This window comes from Pelmatolapia mariae, linkage group LG4 (genome assembly GCF_036321145.2).
Source record: "Pelmatolapia mariae isolate MD_Pm_ZW linkage group LG4, Pm_UMD_F_2, whole genome shotgun sequence".
NCBI lineage: Eukaryota > Metazoa > Chordata > Actinopteri > Cichliformes > Cichlidae > Pelmatolapia > Pelmatolapia mariae.
The window spans coordinates 13,377,810-13,395,159 of NC_086230.1; the positions used below are offsets into that span (position 1 = coordinate 13,377,810).

Genomic DNA, 17,350 nt, shown 5'->3' on the forward strand with positions numbered 1-17,350 from the left:
ACTGTCATGGTAAAATAATTAAGCTGTTGCCAATCAGATGCTTTCAAGAGCCCCCACGGTATTTTATAGATGGCTGTACACTCTTGCTGTTGTACCTCTCTCCCTACCTCCTCTGTATGACCAAAAATGTCATTTTGGATTCACCTGACATCACTGTTGCCTCTGATTTTCTGTCCAGTTCGTATGCAGTTAGGCACAACTCCGCCTCTTCTCCCTGTTACCTTTCTTTACGAAAGACTAAAGATAAATTAAAAAAGAAAATTCCTCAGAAAAATGGTCAGGTACAAGGACTGGACTTAAAATGAGTGGAAAAGCAGCCAATGTCCAAAGAAGAACTTTGCAAGATCTCCAGAAAGGCAGAGAATTATAGTAGTCAAGACCACTTATAAAAAGAAAGAAAGAAAAAATATCTGTCTGCCTTGCAAGTCTGGCTCCTTATGATATGAGGGGAAGCTCAAGATGATTTCACAATACTATATATTATCCATCCATCCAGAGATTAGATGAGAAATACTTTCTTTATCCCATATTATAATAATATCTGGTAGATGCCTCTCAGCTAAATAGATGTACTGTATTGTAGAGGCTGATAGCCTCTTTTATGAAAGACTTCTTAAACCTTATCAACTTCAGAGTGCATCCCAGCTGTTATTGGGAAAGAAGCCTAAGAAAAATGCCACCTTAAAAAAAGTAGCTGGCATGTTCTTGTGTGTCTGGATTATTTATTGGTCCGGCTCTCATACCCACACACAGTAGGAATTATTTATTAAAGGGCAAATAAGCACAATGAATAGAAGAAAAAAACCCAAACAAACAAAACTGTCAGGAATTTTTTAAAAATGCAGTTTTTTAATTGACAGGAAAACATCCTTCAGGACAATGGTTGGTCATCGCACATTAATTATCAACGATACAACAGAGTCCAACTGCGTGTCGAGCCTTTAAACACCATCCCTGTCCCCTCCCTTTTCCCCCGTTTGAGGAGTAATGGCGAGGGGGGCGGGGCTTATTATTGCAGACACATTGACTCTCCTCTGACAGACAGTACACATGCACCTCCTCCCCTTCTTGTAAGGCTTGAGGGGGGGTTCGGGGTGGGGGTGCTTGGGTCAGTCGCTGAAGGGTTGTAAGGGAAGGAAGGAAGGAAGGAAAGAGAAAACAAGGCTTCTGATTCATCAAAGTCAAGTTCTATCACAGTTTGAACCTTCTGCTGCTCTCTAGGTTCAGCTGTGTGAGGAGCGCGATCGCTTTCACCGGACCAGCTCGATATCAGTCAAGAAAATGAACCACTACGCTGATCAGTCCTTTACAGAGCATCAGGGCTGAGGCTACTCCTACATAAAATATACATCAGATAAATATTTTCACCATCACCAGTGTTCTACTATGTTTAGATTACCTGGAGGAAAAGTGGAAAAAAAAAGTTCATGTCAACATTAAATAATGTTGGTTCTTAAGAAAACAGAACCAACCAGGTTTCCATTTCTCTATATAAAACTGTATAAAGAGGAGCTCTGTTCTCCCACTGTAAATAACCACCCAGTACTGCATTGGACAATAAAGAATAGGGTCGTCTAATCAGTATTTTATCAGATACCAATTATTAAGAGCCCAGTGCAATTAGGTAGTCGATCTACAAATGGAAACATCTGAAAATGCAAATATCAAAATCTCTAAAACATCCAGATGATTCTTTCCCAAAAGTTCTTTTTTTCTTCTTCTTCTTCTGCGTCTTCTTTTTAAACCAAAACATGCAATAGTCAAAACTGTTTCCTCAAAAACAGGATTTAAATACTCAGATCCAAAGATCTGTAAAATCGTAAGAACAATTATACAGTCACTCTACCGAACCGTGTCGATTAATACGGCGATACCGTTTAGATCGGGGGTTTAGCCTACACCGAGTCAGATCGGAGTGAGACTGAGAAGAGGGTTTTCTTCGGAGAACCTAAAACCTCCCGTTGCTGACGGTGTTGTGCAGGAAGAGGACAGGAAACGAGACGAAGCAGCGTGTTCAAGCACACAAAAATGATTTTTTTTTTAAAAAAAAGGATTTGAAGCAGGGGAATGACTAACTGTGGCCGTGTGCGACGTCATTCAGTGAGCTTTATGCTCCTGTGTGTCAGAGCTCAACGAGGACTGGCACCAAAAGACCTATAGGAGCTTTACATTCTGCCTTTGCAAGATGGGAACGTTTACTCAGGGATTGTTGGTGTGTGTGTGTCCCTTCCACCTGATTACACAGTTGCCAACTGTAGCTTTAAGGAGACCCTGTGTTCAACGGTGTCTAAAAGGTGTTTAACACCAAACCTGTTTGTCTACACACGTGCTGCTCGGTAAAAGGGAAAGCCAATGAGAATGTAGAAGGAGATTTATTAATTGATTTCATTCCTGGCTCTGTGTTTACAAAAGTTTTTGCAAACTTTCAAAGTAATTTATGCATCTGATGAATGTAAAAAAGAAAAAAATCACCTCTTTTTAAATTATTTAGTACCCTTTGAGACAGACTGGGGGCAAATTTGCAGCAATTGTCTGATCAGCTGTTTCACAAATCTATCATAAATACTTTAGAGTTGATTTGTTTGGTTGATTTTTTTTTTCCTTTTCATCTGCAGAAACACGAAGAACAGAGCCTTACATGTTTACAGATACGATATGGGAGCACTTTGGTTTTCACTCAGATTACTGAGGATTTGTGCATGTTGTGCGCTGACCCCCCCAAGAAATAAAAATAAAATAAAGACACCCTCCAAGCCAGCTGCCTTGGAAAAGGGTATCTGTACCAATGAAGCTTACAGGCATGCTTCAAGTGTGAGTGTGTGTATGTATGTGTGTGTGTGTGTGTGCCAAACCACACCGTGCACATAACAGAATAAATTACGTATTGTGCTCTGCCAGGACAGAAGGAAGAAAACGTTCAGCCCCTCGATGGAGCTCCTGGACGCATGGCCCACGTGACATGTGGCAAACCGGTGCATCAGTAAACCGATGTGTCTGAAATTGCGAGGTGCCGGTCAGTGAGGACAGAAACAAAAACGGAATGATAAATGGCTTGTCGAGTCCTCGGCAGAGGTGCGGATCTCTCTTCTGCTTACAGTAACCCCATCAGTGGGTGGGCCTGAGCTTTTGGAGAAATCTACAGTACCTAACGTCACTTCCAGCCACACCCACACCAGCACAGCCACACTCAGGGCACGAGTACTTATAGAAGCATGAACACCAGACAGAGAGAGAGAGCTATTCTCAATCGTCATATAAAAAAATGGGTTTATAGCATGTATTAGCAGTTCTACAGTATGAATACAAGAGTGTGGCTGTTTTTATGTAATGTGGATGATAACTATATTTTCCACAAGTATATATTATTATTGCACTCTGGCTACACATATTTAGTAAGTTAGTTAGTTTGGTTGTCTTTAGATGTACAGAAACACAGGTGTCGAAGCTGATCCAGCTTGAAAACAGCAGTAGAGGAGAGGCTCAGTGAAGCCATGATTCATTTCATTTGAATGAATCAAAACAAATAAAAAATCTATTTTTTTCCCTGCCCTGAAATTTCTGGATTTTAAACTCCCCGCAGGGATGTGGCCCATTTAATAACGGCCAAATTTGAATGTGGAGCTAGGGCGCGTGAACTAATTAGCACATCTTAGTCAAATATATACTCACATTGCTCTTTCTGTAAATGCTTCGCATCACTGAGCCCATACTCTTAAGACTGATACCTATTTAGACACCGGTTACATAGAAATCTGAGACAAAACTACAGAAACACATCACACACACACAAACACACACCCTTCCCCCCCTTGTTCTCTTCGATCTCTTTTTCAAAATAGAAAAATAAAACCCGCTCTCCTTGGACCTCAGCTGGCAGGCTGAGAGGAGAGGGGCGCTCTCCTTCACGGCTTCCCTCGCTCTTTGAAAAGAGACATACATTCACAAGAGGACAACGGAGGAGAACAAACGAAACGAGCAAAGTTGAAATTCAAATTTTGTGTGCAAAAAACATTTTTAGATCTCTATAAAAATATGTGCATATGGATAGAGCTATTTTTACCTCACCAAATACAGTATTTTCCTTTATTTACACTGCACAGATACACAGAGAAACACACGCACTACAGCTCTGCCCTGCTCCTCCTCTCTGTCGTTTACAGGCGTAAGAACTACATGGCCTACTTCCACGACAACAGATTTGACAGTAATCGCACGTAAGAGAACTCAGACACTCGCACACGCACACATACAGAGTTCTGCTCTGATCAATGTGATCCGAGGAGCAGAGGAGGGGCAAGCAGAACTTCTGTAGAAAACCTGAAGTTGCATATCCCACAATTACCCCCCTTACGCTCGCATTTCACAAACCTCTTCCCGTTAAAAGGTCAGAGGTTGTCAGCCAGACGCTGCTTCCTGATTGGCTCGCGCAGGTGAGGACAGTGTGTGAAAAAAAACTTTGGCTACGGAGTTAGGTGGCTTTAGTCCTGGTGTGTTATCTGCATTAGTCCCCGACACACCGTGTACAGTGAGCACTGTTTGCCTGATACAGCCTCCAGCTGTGGATCTGCTGTCCTTCAAGCTGGGTTTAAAGAAAAACAAATGGATCCATTGTCTCATATTCAAGTCTGTACCAGCTTCTCTCTGGAAAGAGTAATCAATGTCTGTTCATTATTCATCTTAACAAAAAAACAACTGAAAAGAAACACCTCTTATTCCCATCTCTGCTGAGGTTAGCCGAGGCGCCGCTGCTCCAGCCTCAGAGATTTAAAACCAGATTCACCTCCAGAATCAAACGACTGGTGTTTATTGGGCGGTCCTCCGATTCTTTGCACTGAATCCTGCGCCGCTTCCCAGCCTGCCGTCGAAAGGGGAAGAGCAGGTGGCCGTGTCGGTGTCTGATATGCCAGCTGATAGGCCGCTCATGTATCTGGACTGCGGTTGGTCGAAGGTGAACTGAGGGAGGGGGATGTGCCCCGCAGCAGGGGAGACAGGGCGTGTCTGTGAGAAAGGCATAGCGCTTGGGACAAGAGGGGCGTGAGGCTGGATAAAGACGTTCGGGCTGATGGGGATGTGTGGGTGTGTAGGCGTGTAGGCGTGGGGCGGGGTGTGTGTCTGAGTGCGCGTTGGGGTAGACGGTCGCGAGTGAGCCAGCGCCCAAATGGGCGAGTTTGCTCGCAGAGGAACATGGACAGGTGTTAGCGATCTGTGCATTGGAGATTGCGTGTTTGCGTCTGATGACGCGTCTTGGGCGTTTGTATTTGACTGCATGTGTGGCGTCAAGTCGTAGGAGGGTGTCCTGCGCCTCAGCATCGTGCTGCAATCAGATAATTTGGGGGGCGAGGCGGTTTGAGCGTGCTCCCTCTCTGAGGGTGGGTGAATGGATATACATGGAGGACTCATCTTCTTCTTTCTGTGGTTGCTCCTGACAGACTGCACCCTCACAGGACCGCCTTTCTCCAGCCGGTAGGCCTCCTCTGTGAAGTGTTCGTTAGAGCTGGTTGTTCCAGCCCGCGGGAGGCAAACCTCGATAGAGTGACGCCGCTGGTCGTCGGCGTGTCCGGCATTCAGTGATGGCGGCTTGTCCAGGAAGCCCTGGTTGTCGATGCTGAAGCCTTTCCTGAAGTCACGGTCCTTCAGTCCGGCTCCAAGCAGGCTCAGTGCGCTCCTCGACGAGGATGGTGGCAGTGGAGGAGGAGGCGGAGAAGAGGTGGAGGAGTAGGAGTCGAGGGCGGACGGCAAAGTGTACGGGGAGAGGGAGTGGCTGCGGCCCACTTTAACCCGGCTCTCCGTCCCACCTCCCTCCCCATCCCACCACCTGTGGCGGGCAGAGCTGGTGATGTGATACACCTCCTCGTCGGCTGGGTCACAGAGGGAGATGGCGGAGGGCGGCCTTGGTCTCCGGAGGCTGGCAGGCCTCAAGGGGGCGCGGGGCGAGGGAGGTGGAGGGAGAAGCAGCGAAGGGGAGGACGGCGGCGGAGGAAGAGAAGAAGGGGAAGACAGCAGAGGAGGAAGAGGAGAAGGACGATAGCGAGGGAAGGCGGAGGGGGAGGAGAGAGGAGCAGGCAGGGGTGATGACAAGGAGGAGGATGGATGGGGAGGTAGCTGTGAAGGGGACAGGGGGGGCAGATGGACTGAGCTGGTCCTCTCCTGTTGCTCAAAACCCTGAGACTCCACAGAATCAACTTTAACCGCCACCTGCAACAGAAAAGCAGAACGCATGGGTATAAGAAGCTGCTGACTAAGAAATGTGTGTGTGTGTGTGTGTGTGTGTGTATAATCGTGAAACGGGGTCTCTCACCTGCCTATGCAGGGCCCGTGGTGAGGGGCTGGGTGTTGGCGGGGCGATGCGAGGAAGAGACAGGGATGGAGGTGACCGAGGGTGAACGGGGGAAATGTCTGGAACCTGGAGCAGAGAGTGGCTCTCACAGGGCTGGGAGTGGACCGACATCACTGAGACTGCAGGGAGACATGTGCAAAGCATATATGTCATCATGTCAAACGTGATAGAACACAGCACATACACAAAAATGACAGAAACACATGCACTTCTGGAGAAAACACGTGCACAGCTGGGCATAAAGAAACACACGTTATTTTCTTTTCTTTTTAAAGCATTATATTTCAAGAGTCATGGCCAAAGTATGACATCGCTAACACTTTATCATGATAGAACATTCGGATCTTACAAACAGCCATTCAAATAAAAGTTTAAGTGGAAGATGTGGTCATAAATAACAGCTTCAGATATGAAGCCTGGAGAAGTTGTCTGGGCTGAAAATTTGCTTTTTAAAATGTGCTATCAAAATAAAGTGTTTCCTGGATGAAGAAAAAAATCATTAGCGCATACAGTAGGTTGTTACACTGTATGCTGAGCAGCAGCACCGAGCTGACTTTTCAGGGAAATAGTCGCAGAAGGCCAGCTTGCTGGATGTAAAATTCCACATTAGATCCTGGTTACAGTAACAGTTTCACTTGTCTCTACTGCGCCATGCCAAGGGAAATTAGGGTCTTGACAGAATATAGCGCTCTAATGTGTCAGGTGTCAAGTGCACAAGAGAGCACATCCATCAGATGTTCAATCTGTGTGGTGAAACTGTGTAGCCAGGCTCTCAGGTGATCTGCACACACAGGTTCAGTGAACTAGGAAAATTTCTGGAACCTGCAGCAGAGAGCATTAAGGCTCACCGAACCGGGGTGTGCAGATATAATAGAAATAAAACATTAAAATGTTAGTCAGAGCGTAAACGAGTTCATTTCAAGTAGATATTTTCAGTTCAAGTTGTAAAGTCACTTGATAAAATATTATTCTTAAAACACCACATCTTTGACAAAAGCTGGGATGCTGTGCAAAAGGTGAATAAGTACTTACCCCCATTCCTGATTTATTGCATATTTGTAACACTTATTAGATCAAACAGATTTTAATATTATGCAAAGATAACTAGAGTAATAACAAAAGGCAGTTTTTAAATGATTTATTTTTATTTATTAAGGGATCAATTTGGCTCTGTGTGAAAAAGTAATTACACCCTAAACTTAATAACTGGTTTTGCCACCCTTGGAAGTGACAGTTCTTCCAAGTTTCCACCATTTGTGGATTATGGATCTAAGCTAGCCTTAGAAATGTCTTTGTAGCTCTTTCCAGACTGACAGATGCCAATGACTGTTTCTCAGCTGTTTCTTTAGATCTTGAAATGATGTGTTGCTTTTTGAGATATTTTCACCTCCTTGAGTTTGTCCGACAGGATCTATTCAAGTGATTTTTTGATTCAGCAGGTCTGACAGTAATCGGGCCTAAGTGTGGCTACTAAAATTGAATTCAGCTTTCCAAAAAAAAGTAGTTAATCTGTCAATTCATGATTTAACAGAGGGGCAGTTACTTTGGCTCACAGGGACAGGTACGTTTAGATAGAGTCCTCTCATTTAATACACAAAATATTCATTTAAAAACGGCAATTTGTTTTCCTCAGGTTATCTTTGTCTATCTCTGTCTGTCTGAAACATTTAAGTGTGAAAATATGCAATAACAACAAAAAAAGAAGAAGACGGAATCAGGAAGCCGGAGTACACAAAGAGAACCCAAAAAGACAACTAAATGTCTCTGTTTTCATATCTGTGGTGCGATATCTGTGTGCTTTTGATTGCATATGAGGTTTATGCTAGGGCTGTGCGATATGACCAAAATCTCATATCCCGATATAAGAATTCTATCGTCCCGATAACGATATAAATCACAAAAATGTAACATTTTCTGTAAATTCTGTGAATCTCGGGCAGCTCGTCTTGCGGGAAGTGTTTCCTTCTGCGCATCATATAGCTGGAGTCGAGTGTTTTAACCGATGCATGAAACTATACATTTTTAGACATAAGTTGTAACAGCCACCGTTTTCTTTGTGAGTATTTATTACACGGCGTGCTGCGGGGAAAAGCCTGTTCTAACGTTTTAGTCTAAGGTTTATTTTTTAGCACCTGGCGGCTCTTTCTTACTTCTCATCCGTAAATAATCTGCTCTTTCACGTGATTCAGTTTATTTTGAAAATTCTCAACAGGATCTTGAGCTTTATTGTGAAAGGTTTATGTGGAACATAAACAAGCGGACACGCGATGCTGTTACCGTCGTTGTTGCTAACCACAACGCATAAAAACAGGCGCTTGTCCGTCCGTAGTGTGGTTATATAAAATATAAGAGAAAGAGAGAACTTTAAGAAATTAATATAGCCACTACAGTGACCATCAAAATGATGAAAAAATATTGCCGTAAACAGTTTATTTTGCGACACCACGAAAAAAACGATAGCGTAAAATTAAACGATAGACGTTTTTATATCGTCATCCGATATATATCGTTATATCGAACAGCCCTAGTTTATGCAATCAAATCAAATCACTGACACAGCATCTCAGCCTTTTTTTCTTTTTAACTAGACTATAACCAAAAGACAAAACAGAAGTGATGACTGCATATTTTTAAACATATGCACTTTTCTGACTTTGCAACTTGACTGTGAAGACAACGACCACTCCAGTTTAGTATTCGGCCATTTCACAGCTGAGCAGATGAGCCTGTGTGAAAGTTACAGGTATTCACGTGTATCGACTCATCCACTACAGTAAGTACCTTAGGACAGAGCTGGGCCTGTCCACAGCCTGGACACAACATGCCATTAGATTCTGACTGCAAATAAAACAGTTCTTGTTAGTGCTTAGAGACGTGTTCTGAACATTGTTTCTTTATGTTCTGACTTCTTTCTTAAACACACAGAAGGTGAAACTACAGGGAAAAAAAGATAACATTATGTAGGATAGGTATAAGGTTGACTCTATGTGAGATAAACATTACTCAGTCTTTTATTTTAACTAGTTTGAATTGGACCTTGTGAAGTTTAGTTAACAAATTTAGTAACTGTGTCTCTGTCTGTTTACCACACAGATTAAATAAAATGCCAAAACTTCACAATAATAAAGCGATGCTACTCTCACAATCAATATTTTAGTATTTAACGTCTAGTTTACCTGAATGCTGGTGTTGGGGACTCAGGTCTACCTCGTCTAAAGGGTAGGGGGCGCTGGCGGGTCGCACCGGTCTAAACATATAACTGTCATTTGGCAGAGAATGCATCCTGGATACAGAGATCTTGGATGACAGCAGGTTCTGGTTGTTGTACTGCACCTCTTCCTCCTGCAGGGGGAGACAGAGACCACTCAGTGCTAAAACCAACAGCTGCATCTTTTACAAAGAAAGAATAGAGCGCTGCGTGGTTCTGATGACTGACGTCTGTGTTGCAGGTTGAGACATGTAAAAATATGAATGCCATGTCTGTGGCATCTTTCTGGTGCAAGATAGTGTACGGACAACCACTGAAAATAACACATACACACATACACACACACACACACACACACACACACACACACAAATTCAAAGAACTGTCTCTTAAAGTTATCTTAAAGGTAAAGGTTAAAGGAGAGCATCGTTTGCCATCTTTTCATCAGGCTCTGACAAACATAGGCTGAATTACATGCCAGCTCTATACACAACCCAAAACATGTTTCCATATTTGTTAAAAGACTGTAACCCAGCAGTAAGATGTAATAACAAAGTATATGTTTATACCTTGTTGTATTAGTAATATTGCATTTCCACCGATCATTAGTACCACCTCCCTAATATTGTGTAGTTTCCCCTGTTGCTGCCAAAACAGCTCTGACCCATCGAGGCATAGACTCCACTAGACTCCTGAAGGTGTGCTGAGGTGTTTGTAATCAAGATGTTAGCAGCAGATCATTGAAGTCCTCCAAGTTGTGAGGTGGGGCCTCCAGCAATCAGACTTGTTTGTCCATCGCATTCCACAGATGCTTGATTGGAGTGGGATCTGGAGAATTTGAAGGCCAAGTCCACACCTCAAACTTATTTTTGTGCTCTTCAAACCATTCCTGAACCATTGTTGCTTTTTGACAGGCCCAATTATCCTGCCAAAAGAGGCCACAGCCATCAGGGAGTACTGTTTCTATGAAACGCTGTACATGGTCTGCAATAGTGCTTCGGTAAATATCAAAGTAACACCCACATGAATGGAAGGACCTGAGGTTTCCCAGCAGGACATTGCCTAAAACATCACACTGCCTCCGCTAGCTTGCCTTCTTCCCATAGTACATCTGGTGCCAGGTGTTCCCCAGGTAAGTGACACACCTTGGGAGGCGGCAGAAAGGTCAGCAGTAGTTTAGCAGTAGTTTTATTTGATGCAACAGTAGCTCGTCTGTTAGATCAGATTGCACGTGGGGAGTGAAGGCCTACCCGTGTGATCTGTTCACTGTTCCTTCCTTGGACCACTTTTGAGAACACCCCACAAGAGCTGCAACTTTGGAGACCCAGTCGTCTACACATCATAGCTTGGCCTTTCTTAAATTCAATTAAATCCTTACGTTTGCCCATTTTTCCTGCTTCTAACATATCAACTTTGAGGACAAAATCTTCCGTTATTCAACTATGTTATAACTGTGACGGTGTATCGAAACTGTTTTATCATGAATTAATGTAACTGGCACACATGAAAAAACATGCTCCACAATGCTGATACTGCTGTAATTGCTAATAAGCACAGTTTTGTCTTCCTACCTCTTCAGGTGAATTTGAGCATGGCCCCACATAGGTCCCTCCGACTGAGCTGTTGTTGGAATTTGTGCTTAGTCTGCGATCCCTCTCCCTATCCATTTCCAAGGCGATCTCTGCATCCATCTCCGCATCCTCTTTAGCATCCTGCACATATATATCTACTTAATATCTGTGCATTTAAAAAGCTAAAAACCAAAGAGATAGTACTCAAGTTACTGCACCTTGTTGCTTTCCTCTAGATGTTTCATCAGAACAGCCACCACCACATTGACCAGAACAAACTGGGCCATGAGCACAAAGGTGACAAAGTAAATTGGAGAAACCCAGGGCAGATATGGTAAACAGTGTTCGTCAGACGGGTGACACTCTCTCAATGTGTCCTGAAAAGAAAAAGAAGAGAAAATGAAGAAGCAGAGAGTTTTACCCCGACACCGAATCACAGTCACCATTTGAAAAAGCTGGGCATCCACAGCTGCAAAGACTTTTGTAAGCATCACAGTTTTACACATTTACTCATTTGTAACTTCAGGAAACAAAGAAACACAAATTTAAGCACACACAGAGACATGATGTAAGTAGTTCATAATCAGTAAAAAAAAGAAATAAAAACATTGCACATTGTTAAACAACCCCCACTCTCCATCACTCCTAAAAGGTATATACATGAAATCACGTCCTGTTTTTATATTGAATTAGCTCAAAACATCACCAAACTGACAGACGCGTACATTTCTTGCACACAACATAAAACAGACTGTCTGTACAAAGACAGAAATCTACTTTAAAGTGCCTTTTTTAAAGCAGTGGTTAAAAAGAGAAACTGTGTGGCATCGCCCTCTGCTGGAATTCAAGAGGCATTGCTTATGTTGTGGGCCACATACGGCCCAGTCTGAGCCTTAGTGGAGAAGTTTACTTACACATTTAATCCTTCACATAATATCTTAATATTAGAAAAAAGGTGTGTGACTTCAACAAACATGTCATTTTTTTAAGCATCAGGCCTTGTGTTTGACACCTTTTCCCTAACATGATCTTGTTAAAGAGACTCTACACCATAACTAAAAATTATAATTCATTTAAAAAAAAGAAAAATACATGACATTGTCACATCATTTGTACACGATCACATTTTTGTGTCGTTCAGAATTTCATTTTTTAATAAAGTAAAACTCAAAATGTGAAAGTTTTGACATTGGTCTCCTCTAAGCTACTTTATCATTTCATAATTGCTTTTCGAGGTCGTCGCTCTCTCTCTGCAGTTATGAGATAATCTAGTCATCATTTATTAGAGCTCATGTTGTGCATACAAGTGCGTTTGTGTGTGTGTGTGTGTCTGTTCATACTTTCATAATCCCATTCCAGTTGTCTCCAGTGGACACTCGAAACAGTGTGAGGAAGGCCATCCCAAAATTTCTAAAGGTTGCGTGACGACCCAGACCTTCACATGGGTTGTCGTCGCTGCACTCTAATCAAAGCAAACAGAAGAAGACGTTAATTAAGCTGCGCTATAAACATAGTGATGAAAAGAAGACGAGAAATACAACGTGCCGCACTTCCATACAAAAAAGATCTTCTTCTTCAATCATATAAATGCAGAGTAAACTAGTTCCAAGTGGCATCTCCCTATGGACGTGGCACAGGAGAGCGAATGAGAAAAGTCTTCCAGGGGACAGCGAAAAGTCTTTGGGTCAATTTAACAGAAGGCTCTCGGGGCCTTGTTTACAGAAAGAGAATAGCCACCAGAAGATATCCTCCCTTGCCTCAAACCTGAGGTCACATTAACAGCATGCTTGAGAAGAATAAAACAGCCCTTGGAGTATTATGTACCTTGTTTATTATTCTAAGCATCAGTCACCAGGAGACAAATAAGAGGATTAAACAATGTGAGAGTGTAGCACAGAGGAAATGGATAGGGAAGGTTTGCGTAACGTGTAATGAAATCAAGCTATACTGATGCAAGACTGAAACGCTCGCTGTGGCTCTAACAAATGAGAGACGACTGAGTCAGAGGCTGCTGAGAATTCAGAAAAAGCAGCTTCAGTTCAAATATATTCAGTCAAACGTTAAACATTTGACGTTTTTCATTTTTTTTGGACTGCAGGTATTTCACGTGTACGCCTTTAAAATGTCTACATCATTAACAAAAAACATACTTTTAGACATAAAAAAACTTATTTCACAAGATCAGATTGTAAGCAAACTCATTTAAAAGATATATATATATATAGAGAGAGAGAGTTTCATCTAACAGTGGTGACTTAGACCTAATTAGACCTAATGAGGAAAACTAATGAGATCTATTAAGTCACTCAAGTCAATGTTTCCTTGCTTTCACACCTTACTAAATAAACTTTCCTCTCAATCGGAGCCCTGTATAGACCATCTACTATTCTACCCCCTTTGTTTTACCTTTCTCAGGTAATCTTCCTTTAACTCCTACCCACTGGAAATCGGGATTCATCTGGGTGTAGACTACCAGATAAATTATTAAATCTAGATTCAGATCCACACTGGAATATGTTAATTACAAGCTATGCTGAAAACAGCTGACCCTGAAATGATGAAGCCAGAACTGTATTAACATTTAAACACTCATTCAGCCCCCCGTGCCCTCATCCTATCTACACAGCCTTGGGCAGATACCTTGGACAGAGTCTGCCAACGTACGCTTGTCTAAGATCTGTCAGTTAGTCGCATAATTGTTGGTAGGTTTAAATTCCTCTTCCATGGTGAAAATGTATAAAACACCATGTTATAATAAAACTAAAGACTTGTCGACGGCCTATGTACCAGGAGGGGTGTGAGGCGCAAGTAAGTTCGAAGATGATGTTTAGCTTTTTCTTACTGGTGTGGATGCAGGGAACATTCCTGTTCTCCACCGCTCTGTGCCACGATGTTTCCTTCAAAACTTCCAAAGTTAAAACACATTTCACCCTTACAGGCATGAATCAGCATTTAGTTTGGCACTTCCAAACATTCATAAAAATCACTGCAAAAGCTGAAGATGGGTCATGTTGCATAAATCGGCAAAACAGACATCATCTTCTATTCCCAGCGTGTAGCAGAGGATCATAACATTTCACCGAAAGCAACCTCTTTATCAGAAAGTTGTTTTTCATTTCATCTTCCCAGAAGTCCTTTTTTTTCTTTTTTCTAACACTTTTCCCACACAAACTCAGGCAAAATGAGTTGGACAGAGTGAGTCCATTGAAGAAGCAATAATGTAAATAAATGGGATCATGCAAATGTGATCTTTCCTTGGTCAAAACAGGAAAGGGGGGGGCAATGAGGATACAAAAAAGGGGGGAAATTTGCCGCAAATCGTGACTGTAATAGTGATGCTTGGATTCAAAAACCTTTTCTGGCAAAGTGTGTGGAGCAGTGTGTGTGTGTGTGTCTTTGTTTTGTTTTTTTCTTGCTGGTGACTGACCCAGTTTGCCAAAGAGCTCCACTCCCAGAGCAGCATAGATGAAGAAGAGCAGCATGAAGAGAAGACCAAGATTTCCCACCTGGAAGGAAAAAGAAAAAAACAAACCCCAAAACATGTTAGATATCTTCTGCAAAAAAACAACAGTACCATTTAAAACATTAAAGATCCAGGGACAAGAAGGCATTGTCTCCAGAGTATATAATCGAGAGGGAGTATATAATTGACTCCATTTGTTTGTCTGTCTGTTTGTTAGCAGTCTAGCATCCACAGTTTCCAAGATCTCATTTTCATATTTTGTGTGATGGTACAAGTTGGTTTCATTTAGGTGAAAATCAGGTCAAGATCACATCAAATGGGTAAAACAATAAAAACAAGCCTTGCTTGGCACGAGCACCTCAGTTTTCCAGGGATCTGACCTTGACCTTTATTGTTTGTGCCAAAGGTAAAAGTTGACCTTGAAAAAACATTTAATGAAACCATATCAAGTAATATATCATGTGAATGGGCATGGGGAGAGCTATACAGTAATACAATGCCCATGACATCACAATGACACCAGAAAGTTTCCCAAAATTACACAGTGCATGAAAATATCTTAAAATCCCAACTTCTTTCAGCTTATAGAAGCCAAAGATCTCAGCCAGCTCTGCCCCAGTTATATTGGTAAAGATAATAAAAAACACTATAAATGTGTTAAAGGTCAGGCATCAGCATATTGTTATAAAAACAACCTGATGTCAGCATGTTGTAATAAAAAAAATTCATAAAACATCAGCATTTTAGTACAGCCCTTTCCCTTTGAGGGGAGATGTGCTCTCTGAGTGCTCTTGTCTTATTGCATTTATTTGATACCACATATGCTTATTTATGCATTAGCATAAAATACTTCTTTTTGCCTTTTCTACCCATTGCACGGAGAAATCCCTTGCGCGCTTAAAAATCAAAAAATTCAAAAATAACTTGCACAGTGTGCACCTCCTATGACTACATGTGCATCGCGCCATCATTTACCAGCATGTCTCATCTCCTTTTCCAGTTTCTAAAAATCTTTCCTCGTGCACTCTGTGCCCGGGATGGTTATATCCGAATACTTGACATTTAGAAAATGGCAGAACAACGTCTGTCACTGCACACACATCATAATCTTTGGCGCAGCTGCTCTTTGCCTCTAAGATTTGAGCCACGCAATAACAGGGAGATACATCCGCGACATCTGCTGACATGCCTAAAAAAAATGGTGGGTGCATTGACAAGATAGCAAAAGCACAAAAAGGAACACAAGGGAGGAACAGTCTGACTCAAAAAAAAAAAGAAATCACAAGATCGGTGGCAAAAATGTGCACGGGTATCCATTTGACTAATGAACTCACTGACTCTGTGATAAAATTCCTCTTGTGTGCAGAGTGCGTGCCATTTATTATAAGGCACTAAGAACTAAGAAAACCAAATGTGATGTGCAATAAGCTGGCGAAAATCTGAAGAAACAAACACACTTGAGGGTCAGGATATGAATTTTGTAATGTGGAAGGATACGCCTGGAATTAAATATTTATTAAAAAGCATAAATCTTTCAGGGCTGTCTATTCTGAACAAAATTCATATCCTGACCCTGTTTTCATAAATAAGAAAAAAAAGCAAAATCACTCTTTTGTGGTTGAGACATTACAGAGCCCATGTTTACCTGCGGCAGTGCTTGCATGACAGTATCCAACAGAGCTCTCATCCCTGTGGCCATCTTTAGAAGCTTCAGCACTGCAGAGAGACATTGAAACAGCCGTTTTATTGTGATAATAGTGAAAAAGGGTTAGTAGGAAACTGTTGTATCTACATCTGAGATCCTCCTTTTGATGCCAGATCTATTAGAATATTTAGGATAACTTAACAGAGTGAAACTATGTAAGTGTGTACGACATAAGCAAGGATAGATTGGTAAGCGTATGTGTACCTCGTGCTATCCTGAGCACTCTCATGATCCTGATGATGGTTGGATTTATTGGTAATGTGCCTTTCATTTTCAGCTCCTCCAGGACGATGCCCATGATGGACAATGCCACTATAGCTAAATCCAGCTGATTCCACCTGAGAATATTTTTTAGTCGGGTAGAAAAGAAAAGGGCAAAAAAATAAATCAATAAAAAATAAGACACAAAATACAGTGCTTCTCTTTCATCGCTCATGCAGCATATTCAACTAGTACCGGCGGGTGATTGTAACAACAAAGTAATACAAATTCCTTCTTAGTCTTTAAAGGTTATTGTGAGTTAGCTGAAAAGGAGAACAGGTGGGAACAGAAGATGAAATGTTGCTGCTGCCTGGCTGCTGATGCTAAATAGTGAGGAGGCTGTTTAGATTAATGGGCAGCCCACCCACTAATCTCTTTGGTAGGGAAAACACTGAGGCAAACCATGATAACGCTCCACCTGGGTACTCTGAAAAAGATAAGTACCCTGACCACCCAGTGCTCTGAATACAATTGTCAGAAAATAAGGAAGGCAGGAATTCACACATTAAGTAGGGAATTATTTTTGTAATCATTTTATGCGAGATAGTTACATTTACTTTAAACAATGCTATAGAGATTCAGAAAAGACTGACATTCATCTCATTGTTTTACCTGTCTCTGATGAACCTGTGTATGCCAAATGCCACAAGTTTGAGGAGGGCCTCAACGACAAAGATGCAGGTAAACACGTAGTTACAGTACTTCAGAACCTCTCCTAAATACTGAGTGCACAGATTGAATGTAAGGAGAAGCGTACAGATTAATTTGAGACATCTTTCACAACATTTTCCATTTGAGCAAGTTT

The 17,350-nt window shown here is 42.0% G+C and overlaps 1 protein-coding gene across 2 annotated transcripts in view; it reads right to left on the minus strand.

Moving 5' to 3' along the window:
* Window positions 1–829: 829 nt before the first annotated feature.
* The window catches only part of LOC134626046 (voltage-dependent T-type calcium channel subunit alpha-1H), a 130,529-nt gene continuing 114,008 nt past the window's right edge, over window positions 830–17,350 (minus strand). Inside the window, exons 29-38 of one of the 2 annotated variants that reach the window (XM_063471525.1) lie at window positions 17,158–17,267; window positions 16,489–16,622; window positions 16,225–16,295; window positions 14,544–14,622; window positions 12,457–12,578; window positions 11,335–11,493; window positions 11,117–11,257; window positions 9,514–9,679; window positions 6,299–6,456; window positions 830–6,195 (exon numbers count right to left, since the gene is read on the minus strand). In XM_063471525.1, the coding sequence (XP_063327595.1) occupies window positions 4,804–6,195; window positions 6,299–6,456; window positions 9,514–9,679; window positions 11,117–11,257; window positions 11,335–11,493; window positions 12,457–12,578; window positions 14,544–14,622; window positions 16,225–16,295; window positions 16,489–16,622; window positions 17,158–17,267 (2,532 nt within the window). In that variant the 3' untranslated portion in view covers window positions 830–4,803. Of the gene's footprint in view, window positions 6,196–6,298; window positions 6,457–9,118; window positions 9,176–9,513; window positions 9,680–11,116; window positions 11,258–11,334; window positions 11,494–12,456; window positions 12,579–14,543; window positions 14,623–16,224; window positions 16,296–16,488; window positions 16,623–17,157; window positions 17,268–17,350 lie in introns of those variants that run through there. The other variant, XM_063471526.1, reaches the window with a different exon arrangement.